The sequence below is a fragment of the Vidua macroura genome, chromosome 12 (assembly GCF_024509145.1).
Source record: "Vidua macroura isolate BioBank_ID:100142 chromosome 12, ASM2450914v1, whole genome shotgun sequence".
NCBI lineage: Eukaryota > Metazoa > Chordata > Aves > Passeriformes > Viduidae > Vidua > Vidua macroura.
Genome location: NC_071582.1, coordinates 14,994,032 through 15,014,801, shown reverse-complemented (window position 1 = coordinate 15,014,801; position 20,770 = coordinate 14,994,032). Strand labels below are relative to the sequence as shown.

Genomic DNA, 20,770 nt, shown 5'->3' with positions numbered 1-20,770 from the left:
TGTCTCGTGTTTCCCAACACCCTGGCTAGTGGGTTTTGGCCACTCTGCCCCATGCCCATACCAATCCAGCCTATGGTCAGTGCCCTGCCAGGAACACACTTCCTCCACTGAGAGAGCAAAACTAAGGGGAAGAAACAGATATTTTCACCTTGCCTTCCCTGTGTGCCTTCTGGTAAAACTGCTGCTAAAGCCTTGGAGACCTGAGGCTGCTCCACGTCACCTGAGAGGAGCAGCAGGGATTGTCACATGGGGAGGCAAGGGAATGACGCAGAAAATGATGCACTACTCCTCACAGCATCCCTATCTGCCACAGCAGGAGCAATGCAGACCAGTTTTGAAACCCAGGGATGGAAACTGCTTCTGAAACAGCAATATAAATTGCTGTGGGAACGGATGAGAAAAGCAACGGGATGCTATGTAACGCCTGGCAAAAACGGGTTAAACAAAAATAGCAAATTAAGGGCAACAAGCTGGCCAAACATAACTCTGCTATCCACACAGCTCACATTAGGCAAAAGAGCTTTGAGCTCTCTTCTGAGTTACAGCAGAATTTATGATATAAAGGAAAAGCAGTAGGAGACTCCAACAACAGTGTACATTTTATCTGTCTCTGTGCGCAGATATGAAGCATGAATAGCATCAAAGAAAGCATGAAAACCATCAAGCCTGGCCCACATCCTGAGCAAAGGAAATGGCCATCCTTTTAGTCAAAGTCAGCACTGCTGTGTCTATATCTGAGGGGTAAGCAGCACAACAACCCAGGTTTCCTGTCATGGATGGGTTCATCTGCTGGGCTAGGAAACAAAACCCTCTTTTTTCCCTTCCTCTCACAGCATGTAACTGGGTGAGATGCAACCCAGCCTAAGGCCTCTCTTGCCACAACAAAGCAGGTCACAGAAGCTCAGCAGAAACACACTGTGAGGCTCTCCCTGATGCTCTCAGCTGCAGTTAACCACATCATCTCCTCTACTATTCAAGGTAAAGTCAAAGAGCCCAGCTCTCCTCTCATTTACACCAGCCCAACAGTGTTGACCACAATGAAGAGCCTTAAGCAAATTCAGTCCACAGACGAATTTCACACTGATACACAGACCTCAAGCAGATCTTCAAGTAGATTATACCTCTTCTTAGACTAGAAAGGCTCAGAGAGCTACAGAAATTCTTATAATCCTTCATTTTCATGTAAACAGGGTCCTTATTCCTCTCCACGGCAGCTCACCTTGTATCTGTTTTCATTTTCCATGGTAAAACCTCTGGCATAAGTGTCTCCCACTTTAATAAATGAGATTTGACGTCACAGGAAACCTCTTGGGAATGTGCTAGATGGAGCTCTAGCTACAGCTTGTGCCATCTTCTTGTGCTTTTCCACAACCCAAAATCAAACAGAAGATCGCAGCACTGCAAGTGTTTTGGAGGGCAGGGAAAGAAGGAGATGGACTCAGAGCAAGAGAAAAGCAGAAGCAAATGGATCCAGAAGGTTCCATTTCCACATAAATTTCTCTAATGTTTGGCTAGAGCAGAGGAAGGGGTAGGAGAATTCTGCAGCCACCCAACGGCCAAACAGCATTTCCTTGAGGAAAGGGCAGCATTCACAGCTTTCCACGGGGTGAACTCTTGAAGACTCTGTAAGATTCACTAAACCTTTGGTCAGAGGAATTCCAGTATCTGTTGCGTTTCCACTGTTGCCACCACTAACGTAGACCATGTCCATATTAGCCAGGATCACAAGTTTGTTTTCTCTGGAACTCTTTCATGGATGGAGTAGTTCCAAGATACTAAATGATGTAGCCTGATAGCTCAGGAGGCAGAGCTCCAAGATTCCCCACCAATCCCCCCTTAGGAAAAGCCCCAAAGTAGGAAAGCACTTAACAGGGTATAAAATAAAAAATAAGAAGGAAAAAAAAAAATCTATTTAAGACCAAGGACAACAGGAAAAAAAAAAAAGGGCTATTTTCAGGTCTGAGATGGCCTGTGATTTGAGCCAAAGCTACCCTCTTGTCCAGAGGCACAGCCAGTGCTTTTTCTCCAGCCTGCACAGAGGTGCAGCTATTTAAAGCCACTCAAGAGGCCCACTGCATGATGGAAAGCAGCCAGATCAGTTGGGCCTCATCGGTTTTGTTTTTGTTAAATTGAAGCCAGAGTATGTGAAATGACTTGTAAGAGGACCAGGGAAGGGGGAAAGGCTGGGCACCCAGCAGTCTCGCCCACGACACACAGAGCTTAGTCTCTGCCTCATTTAAGTGCTAGTGGGTCACAGAGAAGGTCCCAGAGCAAGGAGAATGGCTCCTTTGTCCCCTGAAATACCCACTGCCATGGAAAGACACGTGGCAAAACTCTCAGGGGTTACAGGTCAGCCATGAGAACACGCTGCAGGAAAGTGTTTGCAAAGTTGGTGGCAGCTGACATCGTGGGCATTGTCCAGCTGTTCCCCTGCCTCTGCCTCCCCTTATGCTTGCACTGACACATCCAGGAGCCTTCTCCTCTACCATTCTCACTGCTGGGAGAAAAAAACCTGTTTCCCTGCCTCCACAAGTCCCCACTTCTCACCACCGTGCACTCTCGCTGCCTCTGCACTCCACAAAGCTCAAGGGGCCTGGCATGAAAGATCCCATCCTAGCAAGTAATACATCATTTTCATCACTTTGGTTTTCAAATATATTCTTATGTCAATTTTTAATTTTTTTTTTCAAGTCAACCCTTGGAGTGCTGCCAATTTAAGCACGGTGCACAAGTGCTACAAGTGCTTCTTATTTTCACTTTGCCTGACAGGTATCTGTGTCCCTGCGACACTGCCTCTGTTCCCCAGCTGCTTCAGATAGCAATAGTTACCCTAAGCATTTTACAGAGTTATTGAAACCACTGACTAATGTGCCCAGAAACGAATATCCACTGGGAAAGAATCTGGTTTGGGCTCATGTTCCTTAATTGCTGATTAATTCCAATTATGGTACAGTTGATCCACCAGTACCACAGATCACCACTTCAAAGAGCCAACCAGTAAAGGAAGCCCCTGAGTTAGAACAGCAACGGCTCTGTTTCAAAAGTTCTTTTCAGCTGGAAAGTGCTTCATAAACATTAATTTGTTATGCCTCACTCATTCCCTGGGGAGGAAGGAGCTGTTATATTTAATACACAGGCGGCAAAACGGTGGCACAAAGCAGGACCTCGTTTCCTCCAAGGTCTCCAAAGGAAGCAGTGACAGTCCTGAACATCCAACAGGGAACAGCCTCAGCTCCACAGCTCCCATCCTCTGCAGGAGCTCTGGGCTCTAGAAGGGGACAGAAGTGCTTGGTAAAGCCAGAGGGCTGGGATAACACAGCAGACATCAAGAAGAGACACAGATGGTGGACAGGATTGCACACAACTGCTGCAGCCTGCAGCTGGGACCTCCCCAGCCCAGGCAGTGCCAGGGATGCTCTCCTGCTCTTCAGAGGATGGGAGGAGCTGATCAAGGCCCAGAATAAATCCTTGCTTGCTCAAGTCTCTTTACTCTGCCATCTGCTCCACCAACACCTTATGTCATCTAGAAAGGCCAGAGCTGCCCTCCAGGAAGCCCAGGAGCTATACAAGCCCGAGAGTCTGAAGTGTCAGGAAGAACATCCAGTGGGAAAACACGATTTTGTGGAGTTTACAAACCGAGGATGGAAACTGAGGAGCGCAGGAGATCTCAGCAGGCAAGGAGGCACCGAGCACTACAGAGGAGCTGTAAATGGGAACAGGAAGAGCTGAGGGCTAAAACACAGTGAGAGCAGCAGGGAGTTTTGAGGAACAAGATTTTGTTGATATATTTTAGGCTGTTTGGATGCTGTGTTGTCCGGAATTATTGTTCTTCGTCTGTGTCTCTCCAGTGCTCCTACTCTGCTGATTGCTTTGGAAACGAAGCTGCCACCACAGCTCTTCAGCTCTTGATAATTGCCCCAGTAGATGGTTCTCAAAATAAGTTGTCTTCTGCACCAAAATATGTCAAAGGATGTTATTATACTTCCCAAGGGAGAGCTCCCAGCTCCAGATTTTGTTTCAAGACCATGTCTTGGTATCTTTCAGTATTTCACAAGCTCTAAAACACACACCCCAGGGCACAGGGAAGGCTGTGCTGTCCCAGGGGAAGACAGAAAAACATGGGTTTATGCTGATACTACGGAGCTCGTGTGGGACTATTTGGATACTGCCAACCAAAATGAGCATCAGGTATTTGTGGCGGCCTTCGTTCTGCAGCAGGGGCTTTGCTCCCACCAAACACACATGAAACATGGTAGGTTTTTGCAAGAGAATGTATGAAATGCCTGGAAAGCTCCTTGCAGCCAGCAAAGCACCGAGGAGGTGAGTGAGGAGCCCTGTGGGGAGCTGCTGCTATGCAAGGATACCCTCAATCTACCCCAGAGCAGAGGGTGAGCTTTGCAGAGTGGGGAAGGTCTGGCACAGCACAGCAGGGCAGCAATTCAGGATCTAACCCAAAATGTGTGTCTGCTGTTGATTAGGGGTCATCATTCAAAGGAGGGAGGAAGGATCAGGAGTCCCTTCTGACAAGCTTTTTCCAGCAAGTAGTCTTGCTGTGAATTTTTGCTCAAGCAATCAGCTCTGAGCTTAACAAACTACACATCTGTCAGACCCTTCTCTGCCCCAGTTTCATTCTGGGTCTGCAAATAAGTCTCTCACATCAACTCACCTAAATGTACAGGGCATTTAAAGCACTTGAGCCCAATCTTATTTCACACCACGTCACTCTGTGTAAGCCTTTGTGTGTCTGCCCCACTTGAGCCATTGGCATGTGCTGATCAAACATCAGCAGAGACCAGGGCAGTGAAGGGGCTGAGCTCGCAGGCCTCCAGATGGGGAGGCACTGCACCATGGAAACTCCTGGGAACACAGTTATCCAAAACCTATTTTCCCTCCACTGGAGGCTTTTATGCTTGAGAAAGAGGAAAACAACTTTACTTAAAAAATAAGGAAAATAAGTATTTCCTCTTCTCCATCATGTATCAACAAAAATCCTACTTTCCACCACAGCTAGGACATCTCCCCCTCTATTTTAGCTGTTCCTTGAAGCAAGGACTCCCCACACCATGGCTAAAACATGCAAGAACATACACTTCTAATGGCACCTCCATATTTGCACATGCAACTAAATGTGAGAGATCACAGTCCACAGCCCAGAATTCAACCTCACTCTCAAAACCAGCCTGTGCACAGAGGAAACCAAGCTGAGTGATGCCAAAAGTGCCAACAGAAAGCAGGGAGAGTGTGCACACAACCTGCTGCGTGTGGGACACGTGGGATGGCCAGGGGGGAAGCGTGAGAGGGATGCCACAGCACAGAGCACGTGGCAGGGAGCAGAGGAGTGCAGGAGAGGGGCCGAGAGCTCGAGCTCACACGTGTGGGGCTGAGAGCACAACGCTGCCGAACATTTACTCTCACATTACAGATTTAATGGCTTTTAACAGGAGACTTTGTAAGCGATCAGGAATTGGAACAAAAGGAGCTGGGGGAATAATTATCCTAACCAGGGGAGCTAAAGAACATGGCAGAATCTGTGCTGAGCAATCATGCTAATTAAAGGCACCCAGAAGAATCAGGATAGAAACACCAAATGGTTTTCACTCTGCTGCCCTAATCCACTAACAGCCTCGGCATTTTGACTCCCACCAGCTGTGAGAAGAACGGCTCTGGGTGAGCTGTTTTGTAGCAATAAATGACAGAGATAAACAAGTGACACGGGGCAGTGGGGGGGGCTGGTCCCCTCTGCAGTGGAGCCTGAAGCGATGCTTGGCCCGCCAAACCGAACAGTGGCTGCTTTGCACCAGCAGCCTGGGAGAGGACCAAATGCTCTCACAGCCTCCAGCTGAGCAGGAAAAATCCCAACATGCTTCCCAGAAAGCAGAACAGCTGCTGGCAACTACCAGCATGAGGCTGAACACAGCCCACAGCCACAAGCCTGGTCCTTTTGGGCCGCTCAGCCCTGCTGTGTGACTGCCTCTGCAGGGAGCTGTGTCACGCAGCTCAGCACAGTGGTCTGTCCTGGGATGTGTTCCCAATGCCACACCAGAGCTCTGCCAGCATTGACTGTGCTGCTCCCTCGTTTGCATAGCTTCAGTCATCACAGGGTTGGGTCTGCTCAGATTTGGCTTTCAGAGGTAAGGATATCTATGCAGGAGGCACCATCCTGATCTTCTAATGCTTAAAATTCCAGCTGGGGTTCTTGCCATGCTAGCATCAGAAAAGCAACGGCTAACATTGTAACATGGGCACATTTTCACCCAGAAATGTGGAGACTTCACAAGTGTCTATGTTGTAGAGGAACAAAATGAACACTAATGCTTCAGCAGACTAGAAGCTTTACAGACACAAATAAAAATTCCTATGCATTCAGCTAGTGTAAAACCCAATCAAACTCCTCAAGGAGCTGCTGAGCCTTGGTCTGATGGGGATTTCGGGGAATATCTTCTTCAGATATACCTGAAGTGCAACAGGACATCACATGCCAAGGTAGATGGGTGCAGAAACACAATTAACAGAACAGGACACAGAGTGGTGAAGTCACCCACTGCGTACAGAGAAGTCTCTCTCTGCCTTCCCAACCTCCAAGAGAAGGTTCTCCTCAGATAACTGCTTGGGTGAGATGTGAGTCCCTTCTCCCCAGCAGCGCAGGCCTGGGTTTTGTTGCAGTCACCTGCATTGGCGCAGAATGAGAGCTGCGCTGGGGAGGTGGGGAGGCAGAAAAACCACTGCTAACAATTACCATCAAGTAACAGCTTTCTATTTAAAAAAGGTAGGTTTTTTGTTCATCAACAGGTCCATTAACATGGAGCAAATACCTCTGTAATGGACACCCACAGGATCACAGGCTGAACTATTTGTGTGCAGCATCTTTTGATTGATTCACCCTAAAGATCATCAAGTAAATGAGAGAGGATGTAATACTTCTGCAGGAAACATTCCGCAGCGGATACATTGATTGCAACACTCAGCCAGCTGCCGTGTGCCAGCTTCTTCTTAAAGAGACTTCATATTTGATTCTCTGATTAAATATTTTGAAATGGAGAAAAAATCAGGCCTAGATTTGTGCTTCCTTCATGGAACCTGGCATTCTTCCAAGGAGGATCACATGAGTGACCAATGTCCAGTCTCCTCCCTCTCTTCCTGTTCTCAAGACTTACAATTCTATTCCCTTGGTCCTTGTCCAGCCACAGAGACCACTGCCACTCCACTGCCTGGCCTCTTCCCACTAAATCTTTGGATCAAGACAAGAGAGCCTGTTTGATGGCACACCTGGAGACCTGTTGATTTATTCATTCAACCACTATGTGCATTTTGCCCGCCAGTGCCTCTCTGACTCCTCCTCTCTCACCACAACAGATCCATTTTCAGTCAAAAGCCCAGTGAAAGCCCAAGAGGACAAGAAAAGACAGGGCTGAGAAGGAGGAATACCCTGAGATGAATACAGCGTCAGAGAGTCCAGGACCCATGAGGAAATTAGCAATGAAACCATCAGCTGAATACTTTGCCCCAGCAGCAATCCCAGCCAGCAGGGATGGCCCTGGAGCCAGAGCTGAGAGCTTGTGCTCTCTGCAGCTTGCAAAAACAGGCTTTTTCCACAGACCAAATCCCAGGCTGACACCTCCTTTATGAGCTGCTGAAAAACACCATTTTCTGGACAAGCTCTGCAAAAACACAGTGACACTTCCAGTTTATGAGCAAGCCCTGCCACCGCTCACCGAGCCACAGCCTTGGAGCTGTCAAAGCCCTGCTGAATGAGAGCAGTGGGGCCAGGAGACTGCTGGCAGCTCAGCTGAAGGAACGTGCTTATTTCACATGCAAATGAGCCACACAAATTGAGACCAGACCCTCCTTCTCCCCTCTGAGCTACTCGTAAATTACAGAGGCGGAAGGCAGGTGAAGGGTCTTTGAGGCAGGTGAAACTCAGTGGTACAAGGGACGGAGCATCTAATTGGAGACAAAGGAGAAAGCTGAGCACTCACCCAGGGCCCACAGGGAGACACAGCTAACCCTCCCCTCCTGAGATAAGCTCCATCAAGAGAGTTGGATTAATGACTCCTTGAGGCTAATCAGCAGTGCCAGCACCTACCAATGAGGGCCCTTCTCTGCTGTAGCTTCCATCCTTTCTCTCCTTCAGCACCATCAGGAAAATAAATAAATAAAACAAGCCTGTAGGTCCCATCCAAGCTGAACTACACAGGCCATTACAGCCAGGCAACAAGGTAAGTGCTGCAGGTATAGGCTCAGCTGTGGATTCTGGGCTCCTGCCTCCTCTTCCCTTCTTTTCAAAGAAAATAAAATTGAGTTTGCATCGACTGCTGAGAAAATGAGACAACATTATACAGGACACGACCCTCTGCAATCAAATTAGGACATGGCAACACCATAGCCAGCATGGAGTATGTAGCCCTGATAGGGTATTGGATCAAGGAGAATGATTTTATGCAGTAAACATTAAAACACAAAAGGAAAATTAATCATATCAGGACATCCGTCATAACTAGAGTAAGAAATAAGTTTGGAGTGGCACAACAAGCAGCACTCCTGTCGTGGGGATTCCCTCCCAAGTCTTTCTTGTGTTCCCACTCAAACTGGCCAGACAGTTCTCAGTGCTGGTCATTAAAGACATGGTAGAAGTTGGGAAATATTTTTGCCACTTACTGCACAACTTCCTCTCACCCCCTTCCCCAGAGCTCTGATAGTTTTCAAGAGAGTAAAGCCACTGTTCACAGAGTTTCCAGCTGTGGCCCAAGAACAACACATCCAAGGGTGCTGATTTCAGGGCTGCTCAGATCTGTTTAGATACAGGACCAGGTACAGCAGGCAGGGCTGTTCCTCACTGAGCCAGGACTGTGGGCATGTAGATCTGGAGCCTGGGCTCTGTGCAACCTTGGGGGCGAGTTCTGCCACTCTAGGCTGGTCAAAACCCAGTTCAGCCAAACTCCCTTCATGCCTGCTTCACCCATCAGGCAGAGGAGTATGCACCCACTGTGTTCATCCTGCTAGATGTGGGAAGGAGGACACAAACCTTCCTTGATTTACATACCACTGTAGCAGTGGTTTCCCAACTGCATAATGAGTACATTAACTTTGGCTAAGCCAATTCTCCAGAGATGAAGAGATGGAAAAAATAATCGAAACAAACTGTGATAGAGTTTTTGATTAAGCAGCTGATGATCAATAAAAGTTATCTGCGGGGCACAGAGTGTTAATGAGCTACCATTCCTGTATCAAAGAAACACCTGAGCCCACAGTCCCTGCTCCACACAGCCCACAGAGGTCAGCAAGACCTGCTCCTCCTGGACTGACAAGGTGAGAACATGGGCTATGGAGTCCACTGGTCTGACCTGCCATTATTCCTGTTAAAAGGGTGATGGTGGAACAAAGATGAGAAATAACCTTAAAGCAGGATGTGGCTAGAAAAAGAAGGATGAAAAAGGTTAACAGCCTGACTCAGACTTGAGGTGCTATGTTTGGGGGGAAAAAAAGAAATTGAAAAGGCATTCATAGCCTTCTCAGACAGTTCCATTTATTTAAAGAGGCCTTGGAGCTCTGCAGCTTTAACACCAACACCTCTACAGCAGGGAGCAAGAAGGACCAGCCAGTGGGGCTACCAGCTCCCTGCCACCAGTGATGCAAGGCACAAAGTGACTCACACCACATCCTGTGATTGCTATCCCCTTATCCTTTCCCCCACAGCAATGTCATTGCAAAAAAGGTGTTAAATCACCATAGTTCTTAATATCTTAAATTCATCCCCAAAGATTCTAAAGCATTAAAGAGTGGACTTTATAGAGAATTTCTCATAATAATGTAGCCACCTGTTTAATAGCACACAGCAGCAAGGCTGCACAAGGGTTTCAGAGAGCAAGTGGAAAGGAGAGCTTCATATTAAAGCTACAGAGAAGAGACAGAGGCTCAGATCAGCAGACATAAAATATCACTACCTCCGCCTGAATTTAGCTATTTCACTGTAACTAATCATTTTGCTCTTCTAGAAATGTCTGGAGAACTGTTAGTGACCACAGGGAGCTGCTAGGATCTTTGTATTACATTTCCTCCAAAAGTTCCCTCCTCTGACAACCCAGCCCAGCCTGCCTACAAAAGGGATTTGTTTTCCCAAAACCCACTTAGCCTTCCTGTCCTTAGAGGGTCTAGGGAAAGCTGAGAAAAAATCATCAGACAGGATACTTGTTCTGAAGTGTCCCACAGGGAACAGAGGGGATGAACAGCACATTAGGATTTCTCCCCCAATTTCTCAAATTCTCACGGAACTGGGGTTTGCAATTGCCCTCTGCAGAGCCCATGTCAAGACAGATCATTAATACTACTCGACACTGAGGATCTCTTGTATTAAAAAAGCACAGCAATTACTTAGTTCAAATCTCTATATTATTCATAAGATCTATATCTATCGTGGATATGGTATTTACACTGCTATGGGGAAATGTAATAAATAAGGCAATAAAAGTTTCCTTCCTCCAGGTCAAGATGAAAGTCTGCATCTTAGAGAGCAGTGCTTTCCTTGGGCAGCCAGGCTCATATCCCAGCCTCCCTGCCCAATTCCTGCAGCCAGGGACTAAAGCCAAGTTGAAAAATGACTGCTCTTGCTCTGAGCCCAGCACTCGGGTTCCAAGACACGCCAGTGAAGCCAGCCAGGAGGCCATGCCTAGGTGGCATGAGACCTGCAAGGAGAGCTCTCTTCAGAAGTAGACAAGAAAGCAAAGCAGAACATATTAAGATTGTAGCATGCCCCCCCCCCATGAAGGTGGAAAGGGAGAATTTTATCTAAGCTATCTGGAAAAGAGCAGGAAAAGTTCAGGATTGCCATTTTCTGGGATCATGATATGCAGCTGACAGCTCCAAGGATGTGTTTATCCATCTAAACCCCTGACTCCAAAAGACTGGCTGTGAAAGGACTTCAGGTGGGGACTCATAAACATGCAACATGGTCCAGTGGGCTGAACATGGGCCAGGCTGTTAGCTGTCAGCAACCTGGCATGACCTTGAGCAAATTGTTGTCTTTCCAGCTGCCTCTCCTCATCCATAAAATGGAGATGAAGATGCTCAGCAGCCCCTTGATGGGCTGGAAGGAGAAATGCCACTTTCCAGGAAATAGTAGAGATACAACTAGCCAGGTTACTTCTCCTCATTAAGAAGAGGATAAAATCTACCCCATGCCTCAGATACTCAGCTGCCTGCTGTACTCTCAGTAATGTTCCCCTGACATTTGGGCTCTGCTGGGATCTGGCACAAAAGCAGAACAGTCCCACCCCACCCCATCTCTGGGATTTGCCCAGAATTTATTTTTAACACAGCCTCAGTGTGAACATTTGTGTTGGGATTTGTATGAACTCATGCTGATCCCTGCCTCTGAGCTCGTCTCACCCTGACTGTGCCAATAGCCAGGACTGTCAAGAGAACAGAAGGCACAATCTCCCCCACCCTCACCAGGGGTCTCACATGAGGCAGACTGAAAGCCTCCCACCTCATTCCACATGTAGGAATCTTTGGGCAGCCACCTCAGATGGAGCCATTCCTGCTTTCCAGGGGAACTAACTCGTTCTAGAGCATAAGACATGTTAAACAGGGCCCTAAGCTGGGCTTAAAATGACCTTTCAAAGCCATGCAGCCCCAGCTAAGTCCCTTATTTCCCTGGTTCTGGAATGTAACCAACGGGATAGAGCAGGAGCCATGGCCCATCTGAAAGAAGACTTGGAAGATTGGGCTGTAACTTTCTGGTATTCCAAGCCCTCAGGTATAGCTTGAAACACAAGGTCCTTGCTCCTTGTGTTTCCTTGCTTTCCTTGCTCCTCCAAGGACCTGATGGCCACCACCTCCCTTGCTCAATGCTCCTCATCAATTACAGCACAGAGACATAAAATGACTGATACTTTTAATACAAAGAGCCTGTCATTTATTTATTAGCTGGCGACAGGCCCTGCAGTCCTGGATGGATGCATTATAAATCAGCTGCATTTCTAACCATTAAAAATTCATGCAATTCATAATGTAGGATGCCTATAATTTCCTTATTAGTGTTGAGTGTGAAGGATTTTTCTTTTTTTTCCCTTGGCTCTTTGCTTTCCCAAGATCTTGCTCATCTGAGGATTAGCTTGGCTTAATCCTGCAAGAGGGAGGTGGAGGGGTGAGAAGGGAGATAAGGACTAAAGAAATTTTGTTCCAGTGTTTTCTTCTAATTTGCCATATATACTTAGGAGACGTAGCTGTCTCCTGTCACACTTATGGGAGCGAGAGAAACTGCTTGTCCTGATTTAGAAATGTTTGTATTGTAGGAGAAAAAATATTCCCTTTTATCTCACAAAGCAAAAAAAGGAGTCTGGTGGTTGGACAGGGAAGGATGATGTAAAACCTGTTAAAAGTACAAGTAAGATAAGAACAGGTGTCAATACACATTATAAACCAGTGCATTTAAAATAGATCAAACATCTATGAGATTTATATATATAAATAGGTAGGTATAGTAACCTTCAGACTCGGTGCTCTCATTCAGTGAGGAAAAATAGGTTAGTAGGCCTGAAAGAAAGGTGTGACATTTTTACAGACCCACAGTGGTGACAAAAAAATTCAGGTGCTGCTGCAGCATCAGCAAAGGAACTTGGAAAGAGCATCAGAAAGAGCTGAGTCTACATGAAACTGTAAATCATCACTTAATTTGAGTACTGCATTCCATGTTGACCAGGCTTGGCTGCAGACAGCAGGACAGCCTGGTCCTTGGTGTGGTGCACACAAAAATGCTCATGCTTTCACTGAGTCTCAGTTTGTTCCCATCTCTTAAAGAGATGTATCTAGGGAGGGGCAGGGAGAGAGGGCTTGAACGGATTCAAGCCAGGCTCAGCATTAGGTAACTTGCAGTGTGTTTAGGAATGAGTGTGCAGGAATCTAAAAATGGATTATGCAATAAACCCTGCCTTAATGGGAGGCAAGCCCAGGCACTGAGAGCAATCCTCACATGCTGTGACTCCAATGTACTTTTCACCCCGAGATGCTTGCATACAAACCTTACATCAGCTGCACATGGAAATGGATTTACTGGGTTCTCCAATGGGTATGTTCACTTCAGCAGATCACATCTGGTTCAACAAGGCCAGTGCTTTACTCTCAGCCACGGTGAAAACCAGCTGCTTCAGGTCAGGGCTTTGGGAGCACACGAGCAGAAGTGGCGCTTCCCTGAGCAGCAGCACCTTCCTTCATCCCACTGACCCACTCCCTGTCTGCACCCACCAACAGGAGCAAGACAGACTGCAGGATGTTGAAGTGGACTGGAAGTGTCCAGCAATTTAAAATGACAATTTCTGCATTTTTGTTATGTGAAGCAATCATGCTCTGCTCCATCTGCCCTGTGCTGCTGGGAGCCATCTCTGCCCACCCCATCTCCTCAGAGCCAGCCACCACACAAGGCTGGGAAACAAAAGCCTCCTTCCACACAAGAAACTCTTTAGGCAGAATACTTTTTTACATGGGTCTTTCACCAGGTTTCAGGACTGATTTGGATGTTTTGGGCTGTTTAGCCCAAAAGCAGCACTAAGGTTTGGGGCTTTTTAACCTCTACTGATGTGCAGGTTCTCTGCTACATTCTGGGTTGTACTTCTTGTCCCACAGGGCAACACCACTAATAATGTTCCTGCTGTGTGTGGTCATGCAAAACTGTAAACAATAGCAGCTATTTTTAATTAGGAATCACAATTTAACCAGGCAATGATCAAACAATGAGAGCCTGCAATCTCCAAACCAGAGACACCTCCTGTCTGATCACAGTGAGACCCCACACACTTCAGAGAGATTTTAAACCTGACAAAGAGCCTGGGGAGACTAAAAAAATCACAACACAATGTCCTTGCAAACTCTGGGAACTCCTGGTTCCTTCGAGGCTATCCCATGGCCAGGTACCACAGGCACATACTCTTTACCCCAGGAATGCAGAAGTACCCCAGCTGCCAGACACCTTCCCAAAAGCCAATCATTATAAGCCACAAAAAAACTCATTCAAAAACAAGACAAATGTTTAAATGAGGGCCAAAAGAAATCAATACCACCACTCAGCCCATGCACACATACACACACTACTATTTTTACAGCTACCCACAGCAAAATTCACACAATCCACGAGCCATTAGGAGGACACTTTTGACACCTGGGCTGCCTGAGTCTGCAATAGCCTCAGGTGGAGCACTGTGTTGCTACCTCTTGTCTTGCAGGGATGAAACTACACCTATGAGGAGTGCTGGCTGGTGAACAGAGCCCTGCTGTCTCTGGCACAGATACCTCCTTCAGGTTTAGGCACACCACAAGCACCAAATGGAAAGGGAGAAGCACCAAGACCCAGACACACAGCTGGTAACAGAGGGAATGTAAACCTGGTTTTATCCCTATTGTGTCCCACTCCTCTCACCCTGCCACGATGAGTCTGGACTCGTGCCAGACCATGGGTGAGTGGACAGGGACAGTGGGGGGTGCGTGTGGAGGCCAGGGAATGCTGCAAGAGGAGTGGGAGGGTGTGAGCCCCTGTATGAGATGAGCAGGGGGCTGGATGTAAGGTGGAATGTCAGGGTGTACGTACACATCCTCCATGAGATGCTGCATTCTTGGGCACTCTGGTTCAACCCAATTGATGCAGGGATGAGGCTGCCAGGCAAAAAGAGCAGCCTGCTGCACTAGAGCCACTCCAAATCCAGTAGGAAAACGGGTCAGGACCTCCTCTCATCTGGCTTGTTAAGTTCTTGACAGTTCACACATCACGAGCTCCCTTCCTGAAATTGCCCCAGGTGAGCCAACCCTTCTTCCTGGCCCCACAGACATCAGGATTAAACAGTCCAGTGGGGATGCTTTTAGGCAAAGGACAAAGCAGAGTTTTGTAAGAGAAAACATTTCCCTGTCAAGCCCTTGACGTCTGTATCCAGCGGTCTCTCCGCAGGCCGGTCACCATCAACAGCCCAAAGCCACGTTGATCTCGATTTAAGGGTTTCTCTTCCTCATGGATCTTCACCACCAGGAGCCAATGTATCATCACTCAGCTGTGCTGCCAGTGTCACTTCTCCATGCCGGTGCTGGAGCCTGCTGGTCCCCCTTTGATCCTGGGTGTTGTTACAAACATCTCCAGTAAACACACATTAAAGCAGCAGAGAATAGATCTAAAACCCAAACAGCAGCAGGAGGTGATCATCTTGTGCTCAAGCCAGGTCAGGTGCCCATCCCATCTGGAGCAAGCAGGGCTGCACTTCTGGCTCCAGCAGCTCCTCCTAAAGCAGCCAGGCACCAGGCAGAGCCACACTGCTTTTCTTCCTCATGGTACGACCACGCAGACAACATCTCCAGAGCTGGCTGGGGGGTAAGGTACAGGCAATGGATCTTGCCAGCCTTTCCAAGACATCCTGAAAAAACCTCATTTCTGTAGTACCATCACAGCAGGAAGGTCTGAAGTGTGAGACTGCAACTCAAAGTGCAGGTGCAATAGGTGGGATGGGCACTCCACTTCTGCAAAAGTAGGTTGGACTTCTGGAAAATGTGGATGTTTCTTCCACTTGCTCTTTCAGGGATAGAAGAAATGATGCAGAGCAGAAAATAGCCCCAGGCAGGAAAACTGAGAGCTGGGAAGACTGGCTCAAGTCCCACTGTCCATGGTATGTCTCCTGTTGGTCAGATGTTGCAGCCTGGGCAAGGAGACAAGAAGCTGATTCTGGGCACAGGGGAAGTTCAGTTCTCCTCTGGTGGGGGACAGAAGCAGTCATTTTGGTTGCTCACACATTTCTTCAGATACCTACAACACCTGCTCTGGGAACAGCCAGCCAGAGCCCACAAGGCTTCTTCAACATCCAAATCTTTTGGAGAATGTTCACATCAACACTTGGAGCTCAAAGCAGTTTCCACAAGAGCCAACAGCAAACCAGAAGGGAGGGAAATTTGGAGGCAGAAGGTCATTGCAGAGACCCCCAATGCCTTCACCTGTTGGCAGCTGAGCTCTGAGGTCAGGGCTCTTCCACAGTTCCCAGCCACAAGCTCAGGTTTTGCTATGAACAGTGAGGAGACACAGCACAGAGCAGCAAAACACACATAAATGAGTAAACAGCTTCACACAGGTCCTTGTTAAAATCCTTAAAATACCTCACATGACCTGAGTGAGAAGGACAAGACTGTAAGACCATGAGAGCTCCAGCACAGAAGAGTCTTCACCCACAAGTGCCTACTTCAGAAGAGTAATGGGAGCTGGGTCCTTCTGGAGAAGAGCCTGGGGACTTCATTTCAGAGGAGACAAGAGGAAAAAAATAGTTTGGAGAAACAGCAAAGCTCTGTGTGAGGGACTGAAACCTGTGGAGCCTGGCCCCAGGCTGGTCATGGGGAAGCAGAGTGCTGCTGTCACTTCACCCTGTGCTCCACATTTATATTACATAAAAAGAATATTTGACAAATTATCTTATCCCCGGGGAAAAAAAAAAAAAGGAAAAGTTTCTTTTCCACTACCAACTGTTTCAGTTTTCTTTTTTAGGCAAATAAAATTACAAGCACTTATGACTTCAGTTTTATGTTGTTGCTGTTTTTGGCAAAAATGGGACCATGAACTGACCGAAAATAGAAATGCTGCATACTTTTTATCTTCCCATGCCCAGGATGAACAAAACATACTAGGCAAACAAAAAAAAATTAACAGTTCTAATGGTAAATATCCTTTTCATTTTAGTTTTCGAGATCTGTCGAAAGCAGAGGTAAGAAAATCTATGTTTAAGAAATATGAGTTTTGAAATGACCACGATGTTCCTTTTAAGCTGCACTGAAATAAAAGATAAAGACAGGGTACTGAGTGAAAGAGTGCTGATGGCGCTTTTATTGTGTGATTTGCCTTGTTTTTTTCTGAAGTACTTCTTTTTAGCCGATTACCACGTATTTACAGTTAGTGTAATTATATCTAATTACTTAATTAGCATGAATACGTGTAATTACTAACTTTGAATATGTAATTATGTCAGGGCAGCCTGTAATAAATGAGGTTGAAAAAAAACCCTCATTAGGACTCTACGAAAGGACGGCTGCTCCACCCGTGTGGAGAATGCATCCCAGTCCCCAGACTGCGCCAGTCCTGGAAAACACAGCCAGCTCCAGTCGTGGCTGGCAAAAACCTCCCCCAAAACCAAAGAATTTGCCCCAGGAGTTCAGCTTCACATTACTTGTTGCAACTGAGCATCCACTGCTGGGATGCAGGTGGTGATCTGCCCCCCAGATCAATTTTATCCATCAGGGTTTGGATTTTTTTCTCCAATTTGTATCGTTCTCCAGAAGACCTGTTTTGTTAGATGAGAAATACAAGGGAACTGAACAACTCCAAAACTGTGCTGTGGCATTTGAGTAAAGCTCAAGAGATCAGATCCAAGAACTAATCTGCATCTGATGCATTGTGCTTAGAATTAATTACTATTTAATTACTATTATTAAAGTAAAACAACCTTCCAAAATGTTTCTTCTGAAACATTACCAATATTTCACCACAGAAATCTCCAGCTACTCATAATTACAAAACTTGAATTTTGGGAAATCAAATCCTGAACTTCAAGAGAGGGAGATAACATAAGAAGCTGCTATTACTGCCCGGCCTGCCCAGAAGGACAAACAGCCAAATTCTGGCCACAAATGGGGGTAGACTGGATCACGTTTTGCATTACCAAAATCTCTGACCATAGGCTGATGTTATGTAGTCCTCAACTCTCATCCTCATCACTTTCTCTGCCCACTGTGCTTGCCACAAGTCCCATTCTTCTCCTCTGATCTGTTTATTTCCAGATATAGAGGTGCAAACTCATCACAACCTGTTGCTCTTTGCCGAGCAGATATGAACTTGGTTTCCCTTCCATGTGGCACAAGATCAGGAGAAAAAGGCAGTTTCAGCCTATTCTTCTGAAATCCACTTGTGGTTGGACTGTCCACGTTGCCAAACTCTTTTCTTAATCCTCCAGGTAGGGAGGGTTAAGGACAGCTGAAGCAAGGCCAGGATGCAAATCCAGCATGGCCCAGAGTTAACAGCACAGAGATGGGGGAGCATTTTTCAACAAATAAATGCTTCAACATGAAAAAACAGGGTGGTGGTGTCGTCTTCCGTGGCTCTTTAAGAACCCCTCACCCAGGAAGGGCAAGAGAATTCTGAGTCAAGCTTGTCCCCCCTCTGCACTAAGTCAGGCAGTAACAGAAAGAGAATAAGACAACAGCAAAAATCCCGGAAAGCCAGAAGTGAGGGCTGGTTCCTGTGCCCTCATCCCATCGACACGAGGACAGGACATTCCCAGTGAAGAACACGTCTCTGTCTCCTTGAGACACATTAAGAAGAAGATCCCATGGGACAGCACTGCACAGAGGGAGCGAGAGGCCTCCAGCTCCACAGGCAGGGAGCTGCTCTCCATAATTCAGCTGCAATTCCATTATGCAGAGCTAAGTGGCTGGGAATAAACATCCCTCATCCCTGCGTGATAAGTGATGCTTGCTAGTATGGAGGGTGACAGAAATCTATATCACATCAATGTACTATTAATACTGCATTAAGCATAGAGAGTTTGCTCCCCTCGCTGCAGCACAGCAATGGGTATCGGCATGTCCTCGACCCAGGCAGCATCCAAGAGCACAGGGATGCTTGCAGGAGGAAGGAAGGAGAAAAGCTTCATGTTGGAGAGGGGAAATGCTTGCTGAAGGTGTTGCTCTAGCAACAGCTCAGTGCAAAGGAGAGATGCTGGGTGTCACGGAACACCTTTGCTCACAGCTGGGCGGCAGCTCAGGGGAGGTGGTGGAGTGGGGAGTTTGCATCTGTACAGGCTCAGCTGGGCATAGAGGCACTCCCCAGCCCAGAGGAGTTCTCTTTAGAAGTGACAGCAAAGGGAGAAGTGTTTGTGTCCAAGCTCTGCACAGGGGGAGGGAAAAACCCTCCAGCATGACAACCACAGGGAGAACAGGAGCAACAAATATTCTCCAGCCCAGGCTTATCTTGAGTAGAGCACATCAGATCAAACAAACCCCTTACAGCAAAAGCTCCCCAAAGCATGGTTAATTTAATAGGTGAATTATGAAACTTTCCAGCCTCAAGCAAAGCCACCAGTGAAGCCAGAAGTTTTGACCAAGTTAAAGCCTGGGGACTAACATACAAAACACACACCAAATTCAGCTCCGCCTGAGGAGTCAGGGACTTTTTTTTGCCCCATGAATGACAAATAAATCTAAAAAAATTAGGGTTTTCAACATGCAAGCACCCAGGTGTAGTTTGCCTCTTATTATCCCCGAAAGGGAGTACCAGTGTTGTGGGGTTTGGTTTCAACCTCAGTGCCTTGCAGTCCTGGTAAACCTGGAGCATTCCCTCCCATGGCACCCTTCATAGGAGAAGCGCCTCCGGATGCCACCCAAGCATCTCTGTGAACCCTTCAGATCCTACTCAAACAGCCCCATGATGCTCTGAGGTCAAATCCTGCTGCGAGTGACTTCCCCTGCAACCCACCCAGCTCTGTCAAGTCCCACAGGGCAAAGGCTCAGAGCAAAACTTAATCCTTTGGGGTTTAAGCTCGGCTGCTCCACAGCCTCAACAGCACCCACGTCTTGCAATGGTCGGCATGCAGATTGAAGAGATTTGAGACAGCACAGGAGGGAAAGGAAGAAAAAGTAAAGCGGGGGAGCCCTCCCTCCCAAGCCATCAGAGTTTGTAAATCATTTTGAGATGAGGTGCTATAAGAAATGCAAAATATATAATTAACAGCACAGAAAATCCACGCTACATTCAGCTTCTCCACTCCTGCCTAATCACCGCCCTCCTCCTCCCCTCTCTACAAACAGACCAAATTTAGCACATTAAAATGAAAATCAAAGGGAAAGCCAGGCACATTCTTTGGGTACATCCCATTGCTCTGGCAAGTGAAGGACAGTGCTAAGGGCTTGGGCACAAGCCAGCAGGACCCACGAGGGTGCACAGTGGGGACTGCCCAAGGGATACCTCCATGGGAGCAGCAGCTGCAGCTCCCCTTCCCCCGATGGAGGAATGGAGGGCAGGAGCAGCGTGCTCCTGCTGAGCACTCAGTGCCACATGGCTTCCTGCAGACTGGGAGATGGGCCTTCTCCCTGCTTGCAGCGGCTGAGTTCTGTCTCCTGCACCTGTGAGTCAGCAGCAGCCAAGGGAAGAGCAGAGGTGACATCAGCACAGCACTCCCTGCTTCTGGCTGGGCCACAGAGATAGCCCAAGCTGAGGGCTTTTCACCTTTTGTTTTGCAGGACATTTTTTTTCCAGTTCTACCTGGAACCAAGAGACACCAAAAGGATGTGCAATAGCAAGAGAGGAATGTTATCCAAACCTCCTGCATTGCTCAGCTTGCACCTCAGAGCTGGTAAGAGGCCTGGGAGAGCTCAGCTACCGCCTGTGAGCCGCATGCTGGGGAAGGCTGCATCCCACCACTTGCGTGGGAAGTGGTGCAGGACTCCCAGAAAAGCATCCTTTTACACAGCACTTTTCTTTTATGCTCAGAATTTAAAAACAGCAAGTGGAGAGGGACACTTGATCACCTCCTGCTAGTCTAATGAGCCCAGTTCATGACCCAAATTTATACAGGAAAGATGCAGAAGCTTTACAGAAGCCCATAAAAACAAGACATCCCGCATCTAAAATTCCTGGAGACAAAGACAGCTCCAGGCATCTGCCACACCTATGCCCATGTATCCTGAGCTTCCCCCTGGCCCTTAGGGGAGCCAAAGAGGCAGCCCCATGACTGGGAAACTGCTGGAGGAGGAAGGGGAGGCAGGTCCT

General features: G+C 47.4%; 1 protein-coding gene across 4 annotated transcripts in view; it reads right to left on the bottom strand.

Moving 5' to 3' along the window:
- Positions 1 to 20,770, bottom strand: part of NTRK3 (neurotrophic receptor tyrosine kinase 3) — a 202,864-nt gene that overhangs the window by 67,122 nt on the left and 114,972 nt on the right. Inside the window, exon 13 of one of the 4 annotated variants that reach the window (XM_053988109.1) lies at positions 17,217 to 17,288. The exons of the other annotated variants lie outside the window; for them this stretch is intronic. Within the exon in view, the coding sequence (XP_053844084.1) occupies positions 17,242 to 17,288 (47 nt within the window). The 3' untranslated portion in view covers positions 17,217 to 17,241. Of the gene's footprint in view, positions 1 to 17,216; positions 17,289 to 20,770 lie in introns of those variants that run through there. 4 annotated transcript variants of the gene reach the window in all.